The 24,548-nt window shown below is 58.7% G+C and overlaps 1 protein-coding gene across 1 annotated transcript in view; it reads left to right on the top strand.

The window, feature by feature from the left end:
* Positions 1–7,719: 7,719 nt before the first annotated feature.
* The window catches only part of KIRREL1 (kirre like nephrin family adhesion molecule 1), a 110,473-nt gene continuing 93,644 nt past the window's right edge, over positions 7,720–24,548 (top strand). The window contains exons 1-9 of the mRNA XM_042924799.1: positions 7,720–7,785; positions 13,006–13,080; positions 13,859–13,923; positions 14,033–14,155; positions 17,631–17,755; positions 20,010–20,037; positions 22,140–22,257; positions 22,690–22,732; positions 23,124–23,270. Coding sequence (XP_042780733.1) covers positions 7,720–7,785; positions 13,006–13,080; positions 13,859–13,923; positions 14,033–14,155; positions 17,631–17,755; positions 20,010–20,037; positions 22,140–22,257; positions 22,690–22,732; positions 23,124–23,270 — 790 coding nt within the window. The remainder of the gene's footprint in view (positions 7,786–13,005; positions 13,081–13,858; positions 13,924–14,032; positions 14,156–17,630; positions 17,756–20,009; positions 20,038–22,139; positions 22,258–22,689; positions 22,733–23,123; positions 23,271–24,548) is intronic.

Raw genomic sequence — 24,548 nt, 5'->3', positions numbered from 1 at the left:
TCATCTCCACCGTCTTCACTGGCATCCTCGTTACTCCCTCGCCATCAACCGCCCACGCTTTTTTAACTCCCTCGGGGGCAGGGTCTGAGCTGGCTGCAGTGGAGGCCACGTTCACTTAGGCTGAGTCCTGGCCCCCAGAAGACACCTCCTCTAGCTGGGGAAATAGGCCACTCAACAACATGCGTAAGGTACTTGATGTGTGCCTGGCCCTTTGTACGTTCTCAAGGGAGCAAACAGGGCTCAGGTAGTCTGGGAGGGCTTCATGCAGGAGGTGGGCTTTGAGTGAAAACTGAATACAAAGCAGCAGTTAGAAGAGTATTATATGGGCGATGAGGGCAGAGGCAAGCCGTGAGCCTGGTCGGGGCCGGTGGTGATGCTGACATAAGAAGGGCAGACGGAGTCTTAAGACCAGGCAGGGACTGGGGACAGTCCTGGGAGGGTCTCCAATGTCGGGCGGGGGCAGATGGAGAGCTCCCGAAGCTGCACTTTGTCTCCACTCCGCCTGGAGCTGAGTCCCACCATTTTTCGACCGGTCTCTGCACACCGACTTCCTCTCTTCCCTGTCCCCCCGAAGGTGAGACCAGGCACGAGCATCCATCTGTAGGACCGTCAACCCGACTCCGAGCAGAAGCCCCTTGTCGCCGGGGCCTGGGCACCTGCTCGCGGCGTCCCCGCCTGGCTCTGTGTGAGGGCTCCCAAACCCCCCTCCTTCCCTGGCCTTCACGTCCTAGCTCCCCGGCTGCGCACTCATGTGAGATCATAAGTCACGGTGCCATAAACCACTCTGGAGTGTGTAATAAGTGAATTATTTACCAATGACCCTGGCTAAATGTTCGGAGGGATAAATGATTAAGCCGCAGATCTGTCAAAAAGTTCCCATAAATAAGTAATTCTGTGCCGCCGTAATGGCCTTTGTAAATTACTCATTCGTGCCATTGCCGGATCACTCTCTGGGGTAAATTCCTCGCACCTGCTGATTTACTGCGGCGGCCTGGAGACGATGGGACAAATCCTGCTAGCCAGCCGGGTAGACTCCCCGGGTGCCAGGTTCCCGGAATAGCTTACCTTCCCGTGTCACCTGACAAGAACGTGGGGTCAGAGGTGGACTGGCCTTCTTGGACACCTGGGGCTTTGTCCCTCGGGGTAACTGCGGTGCCCAGGATCCTTTCCTACAGATATTCACTCCGTGAACATGCTCTTAGCACCTCCTGTGCCCCCAGGCTCTGCGCTAAATGCTGGGAAGCCAGAGACCAGAAGTGCGCCCCTGGGAGCTCAGTCTGATGACAGGGACGAGCTTGGGCGCACGATGTGACCCGTGTCTGTCTGGAGTACGGGGCGGGGGGCGGGGGAGGGGGACATGGAGTCAGCGAAGACACTGGGGAAGACGTCCAGGCGTGGGGACTTCTGAGTCCTCACCGTGCTGGAGGGGCCTGGATCCCACTCCGTCCAGACAGGCTGAGCTGTGTTGCTGTGATAACGGCCCCACAAAGGCAGCCTGCGGGGCGGTGAGGGCTGGTCCTTCCCCCGGGGTGCAGGCTGATGGCACAGCAATGCTGGACACTGGCAGTTGGTCGCCGAGCGCACCCTGGCTCCCAGAGCCCCCGGCCGGGGTGCCGCTGGCCCTCCCACGTCATCGGCCGGAGCAGGTCCCGCAGGGGTGCTGCAGCTCAGCGGAGACAAGCCGCAGCGGGGAGAGAGAGAGACAAGGCCCCTGCACTTGTCGTCTGTCCGTTTCCTCGGCTGTAGGATGGGGGTGATCGTAACAACTACTGTGTTTTGGAGGATGAAGTGAGTCACCGTGTCATATGCTTAGCATGGTGCCTGGCGCGGGGCGAGAGTCCTTGGTGGCTGGGTGAGCTTCTGGCATCACTCACACTAGTAGAAGGGGACATTGGACTCTGGATACTGAGGACTGGGTCACAGCCACACACGCGTGCACAGGCACAGGTACACAGGGACCTGCCCGGTGACCCTGCCCTGGTGGCCCTCCCAGCGCCCGCCCACCGCCAATCCCAGCACCGCCTTCGGCCAGGAGCAGGCAGTGACAAACAGCTCCCCTCCTCCGTCCTCTGCACACACACCGAGTGTCTACGTTGTCCGCTCACTCTTCCGGTCCGGGCCTCGGGTGTTAAACTCCCTGCAAAACCAGAGCGACATTACCACCTTACAGATCGAGCGCTGGGGCCGGACGATGCCTCGACTTCCCCTTCAGGCCCAGGCCTTTGATTCTCGTCTCCGACCGCCATCGCCGCAGCCGTGAGCAACCTGGGCCATCCCGGGCCCCGTCCTGCGTGGCTCGGGCCTGGGCCAAGCCGTGGCCCTGGAAGAAGAGGAGAAGCATCGGACGCGGCCTGGGCTTCGCCCGCCTTCCCAGCAGCCACACGCACCTGTTTCCGGGCTCCCCTGTCTGCACAAAGGGTGAGCCGAGGGAGCAAGGGCGAGAAGATTATGTCAGCCGGCTTGCCTCCGAGGAGTGTTTCAAGTGGCTGTAGCGGCCCAAACCCACCGCCCAGGGGACGGTCCCGACCTGCCATTGACCACCAAGGCTCACTGCCTCCTCGCCCACTTTCCCGGGGCCATCATGTTCGCGAGTGGCTTGGTGTCTTGAGTATCAAGGGTACAAGGCTGGGGCCACAGGTCCCGGCCCTGCTCCTCCTGAGCGAGGCCTTATGTCTGAAACTTCTGAAACTTCTGCCAGGTCTCCCGAACCGGCTCATTGCACACCAGGCCCCGCTCGGAGCGGCGGGCTGGGCCGCAGGCAGCTACCGGGCCGCGGTGCCTCCCGGAAACCGTTACGGCAGAGAAGACAGGTGTCGCGAGATGAAAATGTAAAGCAAACGGTGTTCCCCGGGTCCGGGGCCAGAGGAGGAACCTCTGCCCAGAGGAGAGCCGTCTGCCCACAAGCTGCGGCTAAAGGAAAGGTGTGACAGCGGAAGCTTTCTCGGTCCGCTTTCCAGCCTCGGGGACGTGGCCCCGGCCTAGGGGACGGCAGACACGTCAGGGGCGACCGGGCCCTGACTGCCGCGCGAGGGGAAGCAGGCAGCTCCGGAGGCCCGAGAACCGGCCAGGAGAGAGTGAGGCCATGCAGGTGCGGGCCTGCCAACGGGGCTTTGAAGTTCGACTGCACCGAAGCGCCTGTTGCCATCAAAGTAACGTTTGCCGCGTCTCGTCTCCAGTGGGTCCGAGGCTGACCTTCTGTTACTCAGCGTCCCCCTTGCCGCGACCCTTCGAGGGTGGGTTGTGAGCCGAACCCCCCGGGCGGACTGAACGGGGCTCGAGGAAGGAACAGGCTGACTGATGGGGCTGAGCCAGCACTGTGAGGCCTTCTGAACCCTGCGGCCAGGACTCCACGCTTCCAGGACTCCAGCCAGCGCCGCGGGCGGCCACAGCGCACCTCACGAGACGCCAGCCAGGTGGTGGTGCTCCCCATCCTTTTGCTGGCTCCGGTGCCCGAACGCAGTCGTGTCCCCCTACGTCTGGTGGACGTCTGGTGTGCCGTGCCGCCTGCCTCCCGAGTTAGAGCAGCTGGAGTGCACTGAGCACCTACTACGTGCCACACACCTGCGGGCACCTGCGCGCTCGGCTTCGTCCCATCCTCACGACAAGCCTGTGACGCAGACGTGACCACACCCCCCCCTTATGGCGAAGGAAGCGGGTTTGGGGAGCGCGGTCAGCCCTGCCCAAGGTCATGCCCAGGAGGTGCAGTTCTGGAGCCGGAATGCTGAGCTCCGGCGGGTGGGGGAGGGGGGGTTCCCCACACACAGGAAGTGGTTCCAGGTTTCCATGATGTGACGTGTGTCCTTCCTTCTACCTGAAATACCATCCCCGGGGGGCAGGGGGGTTGCTGGGGGCCTCAGTCTGTTAAGCCTCTGATTCTTGGTTTCAGCTCAGGTCATAACCTCGCGGTTTGTAAAATGGAGCCCCGCATCGGGTTCTCTCTCTCTCCCTCTCTCTGCCCCTCCCCTGCTCTCTCTCTCCCTCTCCCTCTCTCTCAAAATAAATAAACTAAAAAAAAAAAAAATTATATATATATATATATATATATATATACCATTCCCTCCTTTCTTTCCCGGATAAAAGCCATTTATCTTTCAAGACCTGGTTTAGGACTCTAACCTGAGTCAGGTTAGAGTGTTTCTGTTTCCCTCGAGCGTGTATCCAGGGGGCCCACGAATGTCTCTAGGTCACGACCTCTGCTTGGGTGTCTGTCTCCCCTCCTGGACTTACAGCAGCTTGGGGACAGACCGGGCCGCATCCGTCCTTTTCGTCCAACTTGAAAGAGAGAAGTTGGGCGCTTCCCGTCCGGCTGCCCCTCACTTCTCCTCTCCCCACAGCACGGCTTCTGGACCCGCTGCTTTTAAGGGCGGTCCCTGTGCGGGTTCTCGGGCCGCTCAGCCTGCTCCAGGGGTGTCCCCGTCACTCCACCAAGAAGGCTCCCGTCAAGGTCACCGTCACCCCTGTGCAAAGCCTCAGATCACCTTTCCTCCCTGGACCCTCTCCCTCAGCTCCCAGGACACCGTACCCACCCCACCCCCCCGGGCTTCTCTCAACTGTCCTTCAGAGCCTCCTCTGCTGGCTCCTTGCCCTCCAAACCGTGCAGTGTCCCCAGCTCCGGTCCTTGGATCTCCTCTCTTTTCTGACCCACACTCACACACGTCTTAGGTGACCTCATCCAGTCTCCTGGCTTTAAATACCATCTATATGCTAATGACTCCCGAAGTTACGCCTCCTGCTCGGAATACTCTCTCCTGAATTCCAGATTCCATCATCCGAGTCCTTACGGGCTCTCCGCTCGGCGTTCAGCACACGCCTCACGCTTGGCGTGTCCGAGCCCAAGCTCGTGACCTTCCCCGGTGCCCCCACCCCGGCCCGCCCAGGCCAGCTCCCTCTGCCTCCCTTCCTGCCTCGCGGTCAACGACAGCCCCTCAACCTTCAGTGGGGCCTGACCCTCGGGGTCACCCTGCTGTCTCTGTCGCCCCTCGCACCTAACCCAACAATGAATCGCGGCCGTCCCACCTTCAAAACAAGACCAGAGTCCGTCCCTCCCTGCACACCCCCTGCTCTGCCTGCTTCCCACAGCAGCCAAGTGTTCCTGTGCAAACCTGTCAGGCCGTATCATTATCATTCCTCAGCTCAGAACCCTCCACTGGCGACACATCGTGTTGATATTAAAAGCCCCGAGCCTTTGCGATGAGCCCTCAGGCCCCAGGGGCCTGACCTCTGCGCCCTGCACTCTCCTCCTTGCTGTTCCTCAAACACATTGGACATGTTCCCCCCTTGTAGCCTCTGCACCTGCTGGACCCAAGCGGTCCCTGGATCTCTGTATGTCCAGCTCCCTCCCCTCCTTCCTGCCTTTATTAAATGTCACCTCCTGGGTGGATCTTTCCCTGGCAAACCCACCCCCTCCCTAGCATTTCCCCTCCCCTTTCTGCTTTATCTGTCTCTGTAGGACTTATCATCACCTAACGTGCTATGTATTGTATTTATGCATAACGTTGCCTGTTTTCCACCCATAAAGGTAGGGTCGTTCTGTCTGGGTCTATCCCTGCTGTTTCTCTAACGCCCGCTGCTATCCTCAGCACATAGTAGGCACTCCGTAAGTACTGGCTGCATGAATGAATGAGTCTCCGTAACCCAGCACCTAGCCGCTCAGTAGTGCGCATTCGCTGAACCCAGCAAGTCCTTCCAAGTCACCCGGTGCGGTGGCCGCCACTCCACTCACATGTAAATACAGAAACGTAGCCCCGAGCCAAAGAGAAATTACTTTTGTGTTCTCCCGTACGTGGATTGCAATGCCTCGGTCCCATCCGTCACAGAGAACGGCCGTCCACTGGAATGTGGTTCACCCACAAACAGAAGAAACGACTTGAAGCCCAGCTACTTGATGAGCAAAGTCCTGGAAAATGCTCTCTTCAGAAGGAGACAAGCAGTTTCTCGCTCACCTGGGAGGAAATTTCTGGTTTATTGTGTTTCTCTCCAAAGTTACGGCTTTCCAATCCTGCCAGCAGCCACCAGGGGAGAACTGCCTTTCAGAGCAGGGTTTCCAATTCTGAAAAAAAATTAATTTTAAATAGAGACACATTACACCTCCCCGCAGAGCACTTTGCGGGAGAGTGCTGCTTAGGCTGAGCTTGGCCGCCAAGTCTGCCCGGGCTGGGGCCCTGCCGGTGGGTCGGTGGCTCCCTGGCCCAGCAGCCGGTCCCCTGAAAGGCCCTGCCTGGCCCCCCTCCCTTCCAGGGTGTCTGCACACAGCCCGGACTTCCCTCTCTCCCCGACAGCCAGGTGCATGGCACAGAGAAGCATCACATGCCTGGTTTTCACCTCGCACCTTGCTGGGTACTGGGAGAGGGCCTGTGGACAGAATGAATGTGACGTCACTTCATTCCCTGGACTCGGAGAAGCCAGAGTACAGACTCCCTCGAGGACCACATCTTCGGGACCTTGCATCCCCTGAGGGCAGGCACTGAGCCTGGGCTGTGCCCAGGCCAGCACATTATGCACACACACACACACACACACACACACACACACACACTCAACAGATTGGACACTAAGGAAACGCATTAGTCGCCCGTGAGCCGGGAGGCGCTTTGCTGTGGCTGTGATAACACACCGTTCGGCTTAGGGCCATCGCCACCTCTTCTGTGCTCCGGGTGACTTCACTTGGTTTCCTCATCCGTAAAACAGGGATGATGACCCCTCTCCTGCCCGCTTCCCAGGCTATCGTTTGTAAGGACAAAGGTGGCATCATTTAAATCCCTGTTGCCTCTGGTACAGCTGCTGCTGACGGACGCAATCGCTGTTCCAGAAAGGGACAGGCCAGCCTGAGCACTCCCGGAAGGCTTCTTGGAGGAGGTGGGCCTTACCTGGAGCCTGGGATATTGTGATCATCTCCTAACTTTGCCCATCTGCAGTCTGACCTTTGCCCACTGTCTGTACCGCAAGTCTGCTGGTTCACATCTTTGTCGTGACACGGGTCACTCCCCCGAGTCTCGTGGCGTCTGTGGTCTGGGACACCCTGCCCCATGTCAGCTCCTGCCGAGGCCTTGCTCGAACCCTGCATGCTGGCCGGGCGGACGCCCTCCAGGCTCCCCGCGCTCCCACGTCCTGGCATACACCTGCTGTTCTGTCCCGTGAGGCACCGGCAGCCGCTCCATTCACGCATCTCACGTCTAGTCCATCTACAAGGTAGAACTCAAAAACCACCTCCTCCAGGAAGCTTTCCGTCACGCCCAGGCTGACTTTCTTGCTCCTCCTCCATTATCCCCCTGTGTCCTGTGTCCTGCCATGTGCTTCGGCCTCTGGCTCAGCACTCGCCCTGCCCTGTGCCTCCCAATCCCTTCCTCCAGCCTGCAAGCTTCCTGGGGCCCTAGAAAGCGCCTTCTCTCTGTGCCGCCCCAGTGCACGCAGAACTCTCTCAAACAGATACTTGCTAAATGACAATGCACGCAAAGGAAGAGAGAGACTCAGAGGGAAGACCTGAAAACCACCTTCCAGGCAGAAATACAGGCACAGGAACTGGGGTGGGGGTGAGGGAGGGGGGCACCGAGCACACCAGCGCCCAGAGCCCCTGCCAGGAGCTGACCTGAGGTGGGATGGGGGGGAACTCGCAGGGCCTGGCGAGGAGGCTGCGCTCCGGATCTGATCCCACGGGTGTGGACGTGACGGGGGCTGGCCAGGGAGCGGAGCTGGGAGACACTTAGTCCGGGGACAGGGGGGATGGGCCCCGGGGGCCTGGCCTGTGTGCAGAAAGGGGGTCCGGAGGAGAAGCCCGGCAAGTGCTGGGTAAGAGTCAGTTGGGCAGTAATGGGGGCGGGTCAGACACGAACTTGGCGAGCGGGTTTTCCGGATGTAATGAAGGGCCTCGAGCCGTTGGTTTCGAGTTAGTCAAAAGGGAGACTGTCTTGAGTGGGATGTTCACTCAGATGAAGCCCCAGAAGGGGGAGCTGGGCCTTTGAGGAAGGAGCAACCAAAGGCAACAGAAAATCTGCTGCCCTCCAAGCCAGCGCCCCTGCTGTGAACCGCCTGGAGGGCTGGCTTCCAGAGCCAGGGGCCTCAGTCTACCCCACAGACGACAGAGGCGAGAACGCCCTCGCCCCAAGGAGCCCAGGCTCCAGACCCGCTGGTCCCTGCCCACCTGCCCCCAGGACCAAAGCCTTCCCGTCTGCCCAGGCTTCTGACCTACAGAGCTGTGAGCAGGTCAGCGTGTGTCACGTACAACTGCTCAGTCCGGGGCACTTTGTCACCCAGCGGTAGATGACTGACACAGAGTGGGAACCAATGGCATAGCCCCTCTGTCCGGGGGTCCCCGACGTGACAGGCCTTGAACGGGCAAGCCCGCATCAAACCCCGTGTCTAGCGCGGGCTTCTGTGGGTCCTTCTGCATAGACGCCTCCACGGAGCCCAGCCGCCCCCGGCCCCCGGCAGTTCCAAACCCTCCTGCCTTACCTTGCCCAGGTGTGGGGACACAGCCCAAGGGTCCCTCCCGGAGGGGTTAATAAACAGTGTCACAGCCATGACGGGGTGGCAAGCAGGTGGCCCCTGAGGGCTAAGGTGGAAGAAAGCGAGTGAAAACAGTGAATACGCCTGCTGTACAGGGGCTGAGGAGTGTTAACTGGGGTGTTCGTGTGGCCTGGCAGAAGCTGGGGAGAAGCGGCGAACGCTAATTCATCGGTTCCCTCCGAGGGCGGGGGAGGGGCAGGGTGCATGAAGGTGGTAACAGTGAGGGTCCTCAGTAGGGTCCTTGATATCCTCTTCTGGACCTATTCAAAATGGATCGATAACCCTGAAAAGCCAGGGTGTGCCTCAGACAGTCACAGAGAAAGCGGCCTGAGGCCAGGTGGGGTGACTGGACCAAGACGGTGACATTTGCTGGGAAACCGCGGCCTGCGTGTGATGGGTCCTTCCAAGAGGTCCTGAGTATGTGGGGGGCACGTGAGGGAGGTGTTAGCATGTGTCGTGCAGCTGAGTTTGGGGGGCGTCACAGTGCCTGCTCAAGGGCAACCCTGTTACCTGCGGGATCCAGGGGGCTCCCTGGGCTCCCGGGGAAGGTGTTATGGGCTGGACTATGACCCCCAAAGGCGCATGTTGGAGTCCTAACCCCAGCACCTCAGAATGTGACTGTAATGGAAATAGGGTCTTTAAGGACGTAATTAGGTTAAAATGAGATTAGGGTGGGGCCTCATCCAAAGGAGCTGGTGTTGTTGGTGTTGTTAATGTTTATTTATTTTTGAGAGAGAGACAGAGACAGAGACTGAGAGACAGAGGGCAAGCACGGGAGGGGCAGAGAGAGAGAGGGAGACACAGAACCCAAAGCAGGCTCCAGGCTCCGAGCTGTCAGTACACAGCCCGACGCGAGGCTCGAACTCAAACCGCGAGATCATGACCTGAGCCGAAGTCGGACGCTTAACCGCCGAGGCACCCAGGGGCCCCAGGACTGGTGTTTTTATAAGAGCAGGTTAGGACACACAGGCTCAGGGGGAGACCCCGGGAAGGGAGGGGAGGGGACGGTCACTTGCAAGCCGAGGAGCTGGCCTGGGTAGAAGGCCTTGTTGCTGACACATCACTGTGGGACTTGTAGCCTCCGGGCCTGCTGGAAAGGCCAGGGCCACCCCGTCCGGGGACCGTTTCCGGCGGCCCTGGCACACTAACAGGCGACTGGAGCACAGGAAGCCAGCTCTGGGGGGTCCTGGGAGAACTGGAAGACGGAGGGTGCCTGTGGGGAGGGGAGGACGCCTGGGCAGAAGGCAGCAAGTCTCCCCTTTCTCTCTCAAACTCCCGAGTCCCCAGAGCCGTTGGGAGCCCTTTGCTCAATGTCCCTCTGTTCTGCTTGGGGACAGGACTCTGCAGAGCTGTCTCCGCCCCTCCCCACCATCTGACAGCCCCTTGTGCCCGAGGGGCTGGTGGGGCACCCTGAGGGGATCCCTCCCCTCCACCCAGGGAGGGGGCGCAGCCTGGGGAGGGGGTGCAGACTGGGGAAGGGGAGCGAACCTAGGGTGCTGGGGGGAGGGGGGCACAGCCTGGGGAGGAGGCCGGCCGTCTCTGACCCCCACCACCCAGCCCCACGGCAGCCGGGCCCGCACCCTCCCAGGCCCCAGGCCTTTGTGGCTCCAGTTTATTTGCCAGTTAATGAACCCGGGGGAGGCGGGGCCACCGCGGCTGCCCAGGGTGACGCTGCAATGCCCAAGGCATCTCCTGCAGGCTGCAGCCTGTGCCCCAGGCTGACCCAGGTCACACCTGCCCCACCACCTTCGCAGGTGGGCCTCCCTCGCCTTCCCGCCCACCCCCTCCAGGACCACGAAGGGGCCTGGTCGTGGCTGGTGCTGGATGGGGGGGCGGGAGCTACCTAATGCCTCTCCCCTCCCCCGCCAGCTGTGTGTCCCCCAGCCAGTCATTCAAACTCTCTGAGCACAAGAGGAGCTTGGGAATCTGGGGTCCCCGCTCTTCCCCCAGGGCAGGAGGGTGAGGAGGGCGACAGGACGTAGATCGGGACAGACAGACAGGACACAAGCCTCTGTGTTGTGTCCGGGCTTGGCAACCTCCCACCTGTGCAACAGCGGCCAGGTTACCCAGCGTCCCGGGGCTCCGTTCCCTCATCTGTAAAAGGGAGGAAACCACAAGTCGCTGGGAGGGAAAAGCAGATAAATCACGGAGTTTGGAGCTGCAGATACGGAGCGAACTCCAAGCACCATCCACGTTACTCAACAACGTCTTACTACAACACGGACGCTGCGCCCAGGGTGAATCCAGTTTTGTGGGGCCCGAAGCCTGTCCTGTTTGGGGGGGTGGGGAGAAGACCCCCTTAAAGGAAGGGAAATACAAAATTACAAATGCAGAACTAGATAAAGAAGTGAAATTGTATTTTAAAAACGAGAAAAAGAGGGGCGCCTGGGTGGCTCAGTCGGTTGGGCGTCCGACTTTGGCTCAGGTCATGATCTCGCGGTCCGTGAGTTCGAGCCCCGCGTCGGGCTCTGGGCTGACGGCTCGGAGCCTGGAGCCTGCTTCCAATTCTGTGTCTCCCTCTCTCTCTGCCCCTCCCCTGCTTGCACTCTGTCTCTCTCTTTCTCTCTCAAAAGTAAGTAAACATTAAAAAAATCAAAAGGAGGGGCGCCTGGGTGGCTCAGTCGGTTAAGCATCCGACTTCGACTCAGGTCACGATCTCGCGGTCCGTGAGTTCGAGCCCCACATGGGGCTCTGGGCTGACGGCTCGGAGCCTGGAGCCCGCTTGGGATTCTGTGTCTCCCTCTCTCTCTGCCCCTCCCCCGTTCATGCTCTGTTTCTCTCTGTCTCAAAAAAAAAAAATAAAAAAAAAACAACTTAAAAAAAATAAATAAATAGAAATAAAAACGAGAAAAAGAATCATACCAAGTTACAAGTTTTTAAAAGTTGGCAAATGAAGAAAAATCCTTAAAAACCCAGAGAAATAACATTATCATTTTTATTACCTGCACAACACACCGTGTCCTATTTTTTCTACTTTTTTAGCTGCATACCCTGATTTAGGAATTTTTTTTTTTAAGTTTATTTATTTTGAGACAGAGAGTGAGAGTGGGGAAAGGGCAGAGGGAGAGGGAGAGAGAATCCCAAGCGGGCTGCACATTGTCAGCACAGAGCCCGCTGAGGGGCTCCAACTCGCAAATCGTGAGATCACGACCTGAGCTGAAATCAACCATTGGACGCTTAACCGACGGAGCCACCCTGGTGCCCCGGTTTAGCAAAGTTTTTTATCGAAAGAGCAAGATAATCCCATCTTCCTCTGGTTTGGTTGATCGAAATTTATCTTTTTATTATTGACAGTGTCTAAAAGTGTCTTTCAACTTTAAAATTGCTATATAGATAATACCATATACAATCTTAGGATTATTGTCAAATTTGGGGGGAAATAGATACTTTTTTTCATCATTGAGTTGTGAGATTTCAGGACCGTTCAAGTTCTGTGATGTTATCATGGGTCTTGTTGTGAAGGACACGGGCCACTGTTAACCAGATTGCCCCTTGTCGTCATGGCCTTTTTGCAAATCTCATGCTGTCTCTGTCAAATCACCAAGAAACGTACAACTTTTTCCAATGTAATCATGTAAGTTATTCGTCACTGGTAACTGGATTATTAGAAATCTATCTCTTCCTCTTAATGCAGTATCTCTTTGGAAATACTCTGAGTGTTGCCTTATAATTCACTTTTTAACATCCAAATAATGTCTACCTAACAATTTCATGTAAGAATACGCAGGAGGGGCACCTGGGTGGCTTAGTCGGGTGAGCGTCCGACTCCTGATTTCGGCTCAAGTCGTGATCCCAGGGTTGTGAGATCGAGCCCCATGCTGGGCTCCGAGCTGAGCCTGGAGCCTGCTTGAGATTCTTTTCCTCTGTCCGCCCCTCTCCCCAGCTTGCGCTCTCTCACTCTCTCTCTAGAACAAAATAAAACAAAACAAAACACAAAACCAAAAACACCCAAAAGACAAATACCGGGAAACATCTTTGTGTGGCGTGTAATTTCTACACCGCGTCATCAGGCGTATCCCTAGCAGAAGAGCTTGTGCTTTGACGAAGCATCAGTGAGGACCAAACCCACCACTTGTAGAATTACACGTCTGGCAATTAGAAGAATTTCCCATGGACTAGCTTCTGCCTCTATGTGTTTCAAATACTGCTTCCGGATCCGGGTGGCCCTTGCCACCCTGAGCCTTTGGGTCCGCACCTGCCTGTCCCAGTCTTGCCCGAGTCAGCCTGGCGGCCCCTGGCACAATCTTGAAGGCCCTTCCTGCGCCAGGAGACTTGGCATGATCGTATGTTGCAAGTTCTGTGAGCCACACCACACAAGCCTTTCATCCAACCTATATGGACTCTCAGCTCCATTTCCACTTGGGCAGAGCCCCTCAGAACGCCCAGGGTTCCTCCACCACCTGCCATGAAGGAAGGTGGGGTGGAGGGGAAGTCAGAATGAAAAGAAACAAGAGACTTCATCACTTGTGATTGTAATAGCTCACTCTCGCATCGTTTCTGCAGGGCCACATGGTACATCAGCAGTTGCCACCTGGAGCCTTAGAAGGGCCCCGAACAGGGAACATCATTAATTTCATGGTAAGTCTACCTCTGGCTGTGGACTCTTGGGAACATCATTAATTTCATGGTAAGTCTACTTCTGGCTGTGGACTCTTGGGTTAGGTGTCATTTCAGAAGGTTCTAGAAGGTTCTAGAAGGTCTATCGTACCCCGCCCCCCGGCTCCCTATCAAGTATAAAGGTGTCTATAATTACACGGTCAGAAATGTGTGCTTTCGGTTAAAGCACGGCCCCAGCACTTGCTCTCTTTGAAAATACACCTGGGGCTGGGGTGGGAGTGGCAGGGGGTAGGATATATAGTCCTTCACGCTTTAGTATAAACTCATTCCCCAGAGGAAGTTAAGAGCAGTAGGAGAGCTCTTGGGATTGTGATACGAAGATTCGAGACAGAGAGACCGTATCACCGAAGGCTAACTTCCTTCCTTCCTTCAGTCCACGCTGTGCGTGAGGAATGAGTGTACTAGCTTCTGCAGCCAGTTTGGGGGTCACAAGTGACCCGTGGGAGAAGGTGGAAAGGGGGAGATTCCCTACAGCACCGGAGCATCATTTTTACTCAATTTTCAACCCAGAGCAATGATAGGAAAGTTAACAATTATTAGTAATATTAACAGCAATTTTTCAACAACATCACTCTGCTTGGTAGGTATTTTGGATTTTACCCAGCGTTTCAAGCCCCATGCTGGTGACCGAGCTGAGGATGAGCCGGGGAAGACACGAGATTTTTCTGCCCTGCCCTCGCTCGAGTCTCCCACCGTGACCTGCCCCCCTACTTCCCTCGGGGGGCACGTCTGTTTTCAGGAGACCATGACTCGGGCCCAAGCCCAGCTGAACTGTACCACCACCAGCTACCCCACCCACCTGGGGTAATTTCTACCTCTCACTTGCCCGGAGGTGAGCCTTTGGCGGCTTGTTGGGGACAAGGAGAATCTCCGTTCACCTTCACTTCTCTTTTTCCACTTTGGCTGTAAACAGACGTGGTGGCAAAGTCCCAGAAGAGAATCCAGAGCAGAGGAGGGGAGAAGGGAGCCAGCGCTGTGAGGGCGGGTGGCTGCAGGGTGACTGTCCCTCTCGGTGTCTCTGCGGCCTCTCGTGCAGGTGAGGGCTCAGCCTTCAGAACACAGGCAGGGCCCCGGGCTGCTGCTTTGACAGCAGTGATTCCTGATGAGTGAGCCACACTGGCTACTTTTGAGGAGGCAGGCCGTCAGCGGGCTGTGTGCACTCTTTCGGGAGAGGCTACAAGTCCTGGGATAGTAGACAGAAGCCAGGCTGCAGAGCACACAGCCCAAGGTCTCCGGGAACAGAGCAGACACGGTAGAGTTTTGACATCCTGGTTGAGAATCCTATGGTCACCTTTACTAGCTGTGTGCCTTTGGGCATGCTACTGAACCTCTCTGTGCCTCAATTCCCCTACACAGAAGGGGAGTGGTGATGCCCTCCTTGTCGTCCCGAGGATTGAACATAATGGCAGTACAGCTTCCAGCTCAGTGTCCAGACACATTGTAGACGCTCGAGGGGGACCAGGCTCACGGAGGGGACAGACGTGTGATTGAAAAAGCCTTCTCCAGGGGCGCCTGGGTGGCTCAGTTGCTGAAGTGTCTGACTTCGGCACAGGTCACGATCTCACCGTTGGTGGGTTCGAGCCCCTGGAGCCTGCTTCAGGTTCTGTGCGTGTGTTTCTCTCTCAAGAATGAGTAAACATTAAAAAATATTAAAAAAACAAAAGCAAAAACAAACGAAAGACGAAGAAAAAGCATTCTCTGAGCCTCTCCCCGTGGGAGGTTCTGAGCAGACCCTGAGGGAGAATCTCAGGCTAGTCTGTGGCAGAGCTGAGCCGCGTGTTGTGTGTGCCTGCCTGCGACGGTGAGCGGAGAGCCGGGAGCCAGTGGCATTGGAAAGAGGACGGCCAGGGACGCGTCATCCCCGGGGCAGGTCAGTGAAACTGCTCCCTCTGAGCTGGGCTTCGGAGGAGGAGTTCTGCTTGGGGATTTATGGCAGAAAAGGACACCCCGTGGAGGGGACCAAGGAGCCCGGGCACCGGGGCAGAAACCTGGGGCGCTCTTTGGGGAAGGTCCCAAGACTGGAGATTAGGGACCACGTGGCATATGAATAAGGCTGGAAGTCTGCCCGTGGAGCTCGAAGGTAGGTCGGGACAGGGTGGAGGGGCGGGGGGGGGTGGGGTGGGGGGGTTTGCATGTCTTCAGCGCCCGCCTAACCGCTCAGCATTCACAAACCTCACAAGTGGGGACCCTCTGCAGTTTTCAAATGCTGGTGTGCACAGAGACCGCTCCATTCTTCAGGGCTGGCGAGTGCCCAGAGCCGCGGCCTGGCCCAGCCTCGCCAGACGAGGACCGTGGTGGCAGCGAGTGGGGGAATGAGGGAGGGCAGGCGGGCAGGAGAGGCACGAGTGAGTTACACCATTATAAATACACTTTAGGGCCCTGTGACTCGGCCGTAAATCTCTGCGCTGTGCTCAGGTGATGTCACCCGATGCTCGACTGTATTTATAGCTTCGTTCGCTGTTCCCTGGGTTGTTGTTTTTTTTTTTTTTTTTGCACCTTCGAGGTAGCATGTGTCTCCCCCCCCCCCCCCCCCCGCCCCCACTCACTCTGAATGAGAGGAGGTGAACTTTCAGGCCACTCCCAGTGCCTCGGAAGCATGATTTCTCAGAGCCCCTTAAGTGCCTCGTTGGCGGGGAAGTTCCTCCTGTGGTCTGATTGGCGGCCCCGCGGCTCTGTAGTCCGCACAATGCAGCCTTTGCACAGTTCAGCAAAGGGACGTCTCTCTCTTTGTCTCAGTCCGGGGAGCCCACTCCACGGGAGGCACTAGGGTCACCGCCATGGACGATACCGGGGCCGCTCTGCCTGCACAGGCCTTCCGAGTCAGCAGGGGACAGACACCGAATACCTAATTTCACGTGTGATTGATGCTGCGGTGGAAATCGAGGGTGCTTGAGGGCAAGAACAAGGTGACCCGGCCTGTCGGAGGAATCAGAGGTTTCCCTGGAGAAGTGACATCTAGTGGGAGGGCTGAGGGAGGAGGGGGTGGGGTGGGGGCAGGCCCCGTGGGAAACAGTCCCGTGGGCGGGGGGCGCAGGGAGGAAGCCCTGGGACCCCTTCCAGGTGCCTTCCAGGTGCCGGAGAGCCCGAGAGGTGCAGAGAGCTGGAAGGTAAGGGGCAGGAGGCCCGGGGGGAAGAGTCTGTGTCCGATCCCACGGGCAGGGGGAGCCACCAGGGAGGCTTGAGTAGAGGAGCGAAGCAGTCAGACTTGAGCTTGAGAAAGAGCACGGATGGGGCTGTGGAGGATGGCTCCGCTCGAGGAGCCCGGGGCAGACCCCAGGGGCTACTGTGGGGGGCGACCCTGCACACAGAAGGAAGCGAACCCTGCCCTCCAGGAGCTGGAGACTGAGGCGGGGATACGGACCCGGGGAGGAGCCCTCGAGGGCAGACCTGCGGGGCCGGGGTTTGCACAGGATGGCCGCTGGTGTCTTCCTGGTGATGCTGAGGTGTGACCGACCCACAAGAGGCTGTGCGCATTTAGTGCCTGCCGCCTGGTGAGTTTGGAGACGAGCGTGCATCCACGAAAGCGTCTCCGCAGTCGATGCCAGAAACTTTCGCATCACCTCCAGGAGTTTCCTCCCGCCCCCTTCGTTTATCATGGTTTTATTTTGTGATGAGGACCCTTGAGCTAAGATGTGCTCTGAGCAAACGCTTACGAAGAGGACACGACACCGTGCTGTTAGGTCCGGGTGGGATGCAACACCTGTCCCCGGTCCTCCGGGGCCTCTAGGACTTACTGCTTTTGTGTAAAGGAAACTTCGTACTTTTGACTACTGCGTTCCCTCCCCCTCCCTGGTCCCCCGGCAGCCACCGTCCTCCTGGTGACATCCTTGGAAGGAGGACCCTGAAGGAGGAGCCAGGTTTCTGCTGTTGGTTCTTTTTCATGGGAGGCCGGGGTGGGGGGGGGGGGCAACATTTTCCTCTGGACTTGTGTTCTCCTAGGGCTCTTCCCAAAGCCTAGACTTGGGCTCTAGGTGGAGAGGACTTAGGGATGGGGCTGGACGAGGGTGGGGGTCGGGAGGGAGGGCTGCAGGAGGAGGCAAGCCTGCCGTGGCCCAAAGGGTGGGCACGATCCCAGGGCCCCACTGTTGGCCGTGTCTTGGAGAGTGGAAGAGAGGCACTGGAGGGACATCAAATCGACATCCTCTATCTGTCCACTTAGGAAATGCCACCAAAGCCAGCAGCCAGACCCTGCCTGGGAGGCGAAGCTGGGAAGCCAGTGGGAACACGCTCCAACAGACCGCACCGCCCGCCCCGAGGGAACCCCTGCAGGGAACGGCCCCCGACTCCTTCTGAAAGGCCAAAGCGCCACAGTGTCATGGGTGTGTCAGCTGTGGCAGGAAACTGAGGCCTGGAGACGAGAAGGGTCTTGGGCCACACCTCTGACTTTGCCTGGGGATTCCCAGCTCTCAACTCCAGGAAACTTGCGGTGCCTCCAAGGCATGTTCCGTTGCTCCTGGTCCGCACTGGTGAAAACCGGGGGCGTTTTTCTCTCTCGGCACCTCCCGCCCCAGCTCTAATGACCTGTCCCTCTTTCCCCCCCGAGAGCGGCTCCCGGAGAACAAGGGCGTGAGCCTTCCTCATTTCCGCGACCCAGCGCTTAGCCTCCTGCTGGACACAGAGTCGGCTCGGGACACGTGTTTGTGAGGTGAACAGACGGGTGCGTGAATGAGCTCGTCGTGACCCAAACCCTTCGCAAGCCTGTCCAGGGCGTGTGGGGCTGCGGTGGCATGGTTAAGGGTCGTGCTCTAAGTGAACGGCCCCTCTTCCAATAAGGGTACAGTGAGCCTTACCTTTCGATTTCCATTCCTACGGACTCTAAACCAACCACGATGTCCGGTGACCTTATTGCAACTTCGGGCCATGATGCCGGCTGCTGGCATGATCTCCTCTCTAGTTCGGGTGCGGACATAAGCCACCGTCCTGTGTCCCCGTCTTGTGTAAATGGATGTGATGATGTGGGGTTTAAGTCTTTGAAGGAGCCTCGGAGAATGCCAACGGTCCCGGGTCTGTGGGCTTGGGACCAGCATCCCCACCAAGCTAAACCAAGGGCCCAGGGGAGATGCGGGATCCCCCCTTCCTCCTCGGGACCACCCACCTTCTGCTCCCTTCGTTCCCATTTTGAGATACCGACGGGAGACCAGAGCTGTCTGGACGCTGGGGGTTCCGCTGATGAAGCATCTGGAAGGGTTCTGGGGTGCAGAGGTGGGAGTTAGCGAGACACATGGGGGTGAACCCTGGCCTGGGCTCTGGACCCAGCCCCGCTGGAACCTGCTTGGTGACCTTGACTCAGCATCTCACCAGTCTCCAGCGAGGACTGGACTCCCAGTTGTCTGGGGCCCTCCTGGTTCTGAGGCTGGGTGTTTGCGTCACTGGCTCACGTTACTGTTTCCGTTTTTTCCTAATTAGTCTCTTCCCTGCTCTCCCTTCCTCGGCGCCCACACCCCCTCACCCCGCTCAGTGCCCCCGCCCCTGAACCTGAACCTCCTTCTCCTTTCCCCGAGCTGGTCTCAGCTGGGCTGCTCATTTGAAGCAGGGGGTCTTTCGATCCCTGGGAGTTCAGGCCATGAAATCCTCATTACATCTAACATGAGATAACCGGTCCATTTAGCACAAACTGTCTCCCCACGTTGGAGCTGCAATCTGAGGGGCCGGGAAGGGAAGGGCTGAACGGCTGGGAAGGGATGGGGCGCAGGGGCTCGCCCTCGAGGCTGGCGGGCGGGAAACAACCCCTGGGAGCCTGTCTCTGCCAAGGTCACCCTCTCTGAGCCCCGCCTGGGAGCAGCTCCCAGCCACTCAGACCTGTCCCTCGATACCGTGGACATTGCTCCTCAGCAGGCAGTCCCTTCTGGGTCTGGCCTTTAGTCCTGCTTCAAGGGGAGCACTGCTCCCTCAGGTGCCCGCTCACACCCTAGCCCCACCCGCCAGCCTGACCTCCTTGTCCACCTCCCCCAAGGGTCCCCTGAGGTGGCCCTTCTTCCTGCCCTCACGGTGCAGATCGGAGTCTCTCCCCACGGCCGGTGAGGCTGTCCTCGGGCTCTGCTGTCATTCTTGTACCTCTCAAATCTCATCCTACGGAGAAAGAGAACAGGAGAAAGTGGGCCTTTGTGTCGGCCGGAAAGCCGAACCCCAGGCCTGACACCCGGAAGGGTTTATGCAGCCACTGGGGCCGGAGGGCCGGAAAGTGGGGAAGGGACCCAGAGAAGCCTCTGTGCTGGGAGCAGTTTTGGAGGAGGAGGGGGGCTGCGCTCGCGGCTCTGGGCTCCAATCTCTGCCAGGGGTGCGGACATGACGGCCCCTGGCTTTGGGGCCTCAGGTTATTTTCCAGGCTGAAAATCAGGATCTCGGCCCCTCTCTTCTGCGTCTCTGGCAAAAGCAGCAGGAACACCATCCTTCGCCCCTTCTAGGGGGAAAGAGGACAATTTATAGAATTGTTCTGCTGTCCTCAGCCCTCATTGAGACAAAGCATTCATTTCTGTCTCTCAGGGTGGCGTCTCCTGTGGATGGTCATAAATTGCCTTCCTGCTCACTCTTTCTGACCCCCTGAACTTTTTGCTTTTGTGCTCAAAAAATTATTAATATTTCTCTTAACTCCATATATAACCTTGGGCCGCTTCTCTCCTTTTTCTGGGTGAAGGTGCGTCCTCGGGGGTTATTCCCTCCGCCTCCAGGCGGGCACACTTCTGTCCAGGCAGGGCCCTGTGTCCGAGGACAGACACCAATCCAGCAGAAGGAAGGTTCGAAAGTCCCCGCTCTGGGAGCTCCCACAGAGAAAATAGTCACAGCCAGCGTCTCCTTCGCGCTGTGCGCCTAGCGCTAAGAGCTGCACAAATACTGACTCACTTAATCCCTCCAACCCCCTCCGCGGTAAGTGCTCTTATCCCTGTTTTCAGACGAAGAAGCCAAGGACGTGGAGGTTAGGTAAGTAAACTGCCGAGATCACACAGAAAGTGAGGGACAGATCTGGATGAGGATCCTCCCGGGCTGGTTTCCCGGTCCATGCGCTGTCCGTCTGTTGGGGAGAGGGGCTCCCCAGTTTCTTCCTTGCCCTCGGGAAATTGCAGGCTGAGGGGACACGCACAGCCCTTGCCCCCAAGGGGGCCCTGATGGGGGGGGCCGATATGCAGTCCTGGGGACGTATGTCTAGTCTGATGGAAAAGACACAGGCTTTGCCTTTGGGAACATCCGCCTGTTACTGGGGCTCAGCCCCAGGATGCCCCCAGTTTGATGCGAGTTATGTGATTAGACTCTAGGAGACTCAGTTAATTTAATTAAAATTGTGAACACTGGTGCCAGAGAGAAGAGACTGGAACAAAGGTAGGGGGCCGAAGGGGAGGACGGTGATGGAGGACCGTCAATCAGCAGCGATGCTGGAGGGTAGGGCCGGTGCCCTCGCGGAACGCCGGCTTGCAGAGGGCATTGCTTCTCAACCCTGGCTGCCCGTTGGATTCACCTGGGGAGATGTTTAAAAATACCAGTGCTTTGGGCTTCACCCTAGAACCATCAATCTTTGGAAGTGAGGCCAAGGCACTGCTGTGTTTAAAAAGCTTCTCAGGAGATTCTGTCACCGCTCGCGCTGAGGGCCACTGGTGGGAGCTGGGGACTTCAGCACTGGAATCTGGGATGCCGAATGGCTTACGTGGAGGGGATTCTGGAGAAGCGTGTTTGCTATGAACTGAGCTGGTCAGGATTTGAGATTGAAGAGAGAGGCGGAAGGAGGGTTAAGGGGCTGGGCAAGACAGGTGACGTTACTGCTTTGGCTGGGCGAATTTGGTTCTGCTGCTGCTGGGGTTTCGAGGCAACAAAGAGATAAGTTTTGAAAACTCGGGCCCTCTTCACGCTGAGGCTCACCGTCAAACCCGAATAGAAGCCAGGAGAAGGTGGGCAAAGAGAAGCTGAGAATATTCTCTTCCCTCACTTCTGGGCTTTTTCTTCTCAACATTGCCCTAAATAACTACCACCGGGGGCCTCCCTTTCCTGCACCTTTATGCAGACTGAAAAGGAGAAAAGGCAGCCTCACTGATACGCCCAGAATACCTCTACCTCAGGGCCTTTGCATCAGCTGTTACCACCTACCTGCTATTTTCTCCCCTTCAGATGCCTGAATACCCGAATCCCTCAATTTCCTACAGCACAGCAGCTTTTCCTTATTACTGTTGGTCTCCCACAGCATTTACTACAACCTGCTATATTTTGTATTTTTCTACCGCCTCTTCCTCCCCTCCAGAATGGAACATGATGAGGGAGGGAGGGACTCTGTGTGTGTGTGTGTGTGTGTGTGTGTGTGTGTGTGTGTCATGGTTGTATCTCCAAGGCCTGCAATTCCTACTGCCACACAAGCAGGCACAAAAGAAATATCTGTGGAATGCATGATTAATGAGCGAGTAAGCGAAAAGCCCTTATGTGTCTGCACATTGGTGTGTGGCCGTTTGAATGTATTTACGATTATACGCCTATTTCTTTGGGCTGGGTATGGCTTTTATTAACACTGTGGGTTTGCCTGTGCATATGTGCTTTTGCGCACACGAAGGATTCGCTGGGTCTGTGCACAATACGCTTCTGAATACGAGCTCGCGTGTCTCTCTGCCTGAGTATCTGTGCCCTCCAGTTGTGTGCGGATGTGTCTGGACCGTTCAGCCCGGGGTCAGGTTCCTGGAAGAAACCGCCTCGCGCCGGCAGAGGGCACCGGAGAGCCACGCGCCTGCGTTCAGGGGGCCGAAACGGAATTCTTGGCGGGTAGTTTTAGGGACCCAGGAGACCGAGAATCTGGTGGAAAGAAGTGGAAAGCTCTCTAGACCAACAGAGCACTCTAAAGTTGTGCAATTCCTGTGCAACTTCTGTGGCTTCCCCTCAGCTCCTCTCTCGGGACCCAGACGTCCAGGCACCCCCAACGACACTGTGAGCAGAAGCCTCTGTGGTTGGGGTTGGGAAGGGAGCTGGTCGCCAAGCTGGGCTCATAGGAAAGAGGAGGCGCCTACGGGAGGCCCCCCGTTCCTCTCACCAGGAGCTCCCTCCCCTCCCAGTTCCCGCATCTCTCAAGCCCAAGGATCTCCCAGCTCCTCCGTGCTTAGAGATCCTCGCGTGGCTGCCCTCCCCGTGGCCCTTCCCAGCCGTGGAGTTGGCTACTTCTCCCGCTGGACGGTACCACCCAGGATGAACAAAGGCAGGAGGCCCCCGCGCCCCTGCCCGGCCGGCTGCGGGCTGCGACACCGAGGCTGGCCCCACTGTGTGCCGGGGGGAGGCCAGGGCAGCGCTCCAGGTGGCCCCGGGAAGCGGCTCGCGGTGCCCAGCCCTGGGTTTTGTAGGTGGGGAGAGGAGCGCTTCGCTCCCCACCCCGGGATTCATTAGCCATTTGAGAATTCCCAATTTGGAGAATCTAGGGCTTAGATTCCGGGTGTGGGATCAACAAGAGAAAAAAACAAAAAACAAAAAACAAAAAAAACCCCCAAGGATTTTGTGCTTTTTGACTCCGTGACCCACCACCTGCCCATCGCGTCCCCCCGCCCCCCCCCCAGACACACACATGCACGCACACGGCCTCCCCATCAAAGCCATCCCCCGGCCCACGGGCAGGTCCTCGCCCGGCCGCCCCCTCGGCAGCGGGGAGCCCCTGCCAGTGAGTGTGACGGGCGGGGCGCGGTGGCCGGTCCCGCGTCCCCCCCCCCCCCCCACCCCGGGTCCCGCGCCGCGGGCATCTCCGTCCCGGGGAGGGGTGTGCGTGCGCGCCGGGGGCCGGAGGGCTGGGGGAGGGCTGGGGGAGGAGACGTCAGGAGGGGCGGGGAGGGAGGGAGGGGAGGGGAGGGCCCGGAGGAGCGGAGAGCGGAAGAGCCCCGGAGAGCGCGAGCTGGGCGAGCGGCGGCACCGGGCGCGGGAGGGCCGGGGCGAGGGCGGGACCGCGCGGGCCGGAGGGGCCGGGAGGGAGGGGGCCGCGGGCCGGGGAAGTGAGTTGGTGCGCGCGGGGGTGCGCGCGTGCGAGTGTGTGTGCGCGTGTGCACGCGCGTGTGCAGGGCCGGGGGCGGGCTCCGGCCCCGCCGCCTCCTCCCGCCCGCGCCCCGCGCTCCGCCGCCAACTCGGGGCCCCGGCGCGGCGGGCGGCGGGCAGCATGCTCAGCCTCCTCGTCTGGATCCTCACTCTCTCCGACACTTTCTCCCAAGGTAAGCCCCTCCGCCTGCGCTCGGCGACCCGCCGGCCAGGCAGCCCGCCCCCCCGGGGCGCGGGCCCGAGTTTCCCGCGGAGGCGCCCAAGTTGTCCCCGGCCGCGGGCGCGGGGGTCGGGCCGTCGCGGGACCCGAACGCGCACGGCGCCCTCCGGAGCCTCCGGCAGCCTCCCCGCCTCTGCCGGCCGAGGCCCGGAGTCCGCACGCCCGGTTCCTGCGGGGGGATGGGGGGAGGAGGAGGAGGGTGGGATTTCAGATTTGGGGTGGGAGGTGCGTGGAAAGCTGGGGACCCGGCTCCCGAAGATGCGGCGAAGGGAATCCCGACTCCAGATCAGCCCCTGAGTGTGTGTGTGGCGGGGGGGGGAGGGGGGGCTCCAGACTGCCTGGGCCGCCCCTTCTGGAGGAGGGGAGGGCTGCCGGAAAGGGGGGGCTCTGCTGGGACCCCTGCCCGCGGAGGCGCCGGCTGGGGAGCGACTTCCAAAGGCAGCTTGGGTTGGCTGGAAATGCCGCGGGGGGGGGGGGGGTGGTGCACTGGGGGGGGTTCACGTCCCACTTGGGGTCGGGAAAGTGTTGATGTTGGGGGGGCTTCTTTGGAACTGGCAGGGGAGAGGCTGGGGGAGATGAGAATGGTCGTGTATCTTGAGGCTGGGGGTTGGGGGCACGGCAGGGCCCAGGCTTCAGCCAGCACCCGGGTCTGTGGGTGTGCACCCTCGCCTCCTGGGTCTCACTCTAAGAGTCAGTCCTGCCCGAGCTAGCCGCCCCCTGCCAAAAATAGAGCTGACACCCAGGCACCAGAAACCAGTCATAGACCCGGAGACAGACTGCTCACCTACTGAGACAGATACACCCACAAGCATCTCCCAAGCCGAGACAGACACACACACAAAGACACTGACACCCTGGGGAACACACATTCCTCCCCCGTGTCGGCTTGCACATTCATGCACCCAAACACATCAAAACTCACCCAGACACGCCGCGTGTGTGCAGGCGGGCATTCACAAGGACATGCCACACACACGCTGAAGCCCTTCTACCGATACCGGCCCTCCAGCAAACAAAGAAACTTGAACAGACGTTCATATAGGCAGACACCTATGGGGATGTACAGACGACATCATGGAGGAGGTGGTCTCTTTTCGGGTGGAGGGGAAGTCAGCTTGGGCAGAATCCCCTCAGGCTTTGCCCTGTTCTCAGTTCCCTTCCGGGGCTGGTGTGTGTGTGTGTGTGTGTGTGTGTGTGTGTGTGTGTGTTTAGGGGTGGGATGTGGTGCTGG

This window comes from Panthera leo, chromosome F3, assembly GCF_018350215.1.
Source record: "Panthera leo isolate Ple1 chromosome F3, P.leo_Ple1_pat1.1, whole genome shotgun sequence".
Taxonomy (NCBI): Eukaryota; Metazoa; Chordata; class Mammalia; order Carnivora; family Felidae; genus Panthera; species Panthera leo.
The sequence above is the reverse complement of the archived record's forward strand: the minus strand, read 5'-3'. Positions and strand labels throughout refer to the sequence as shown.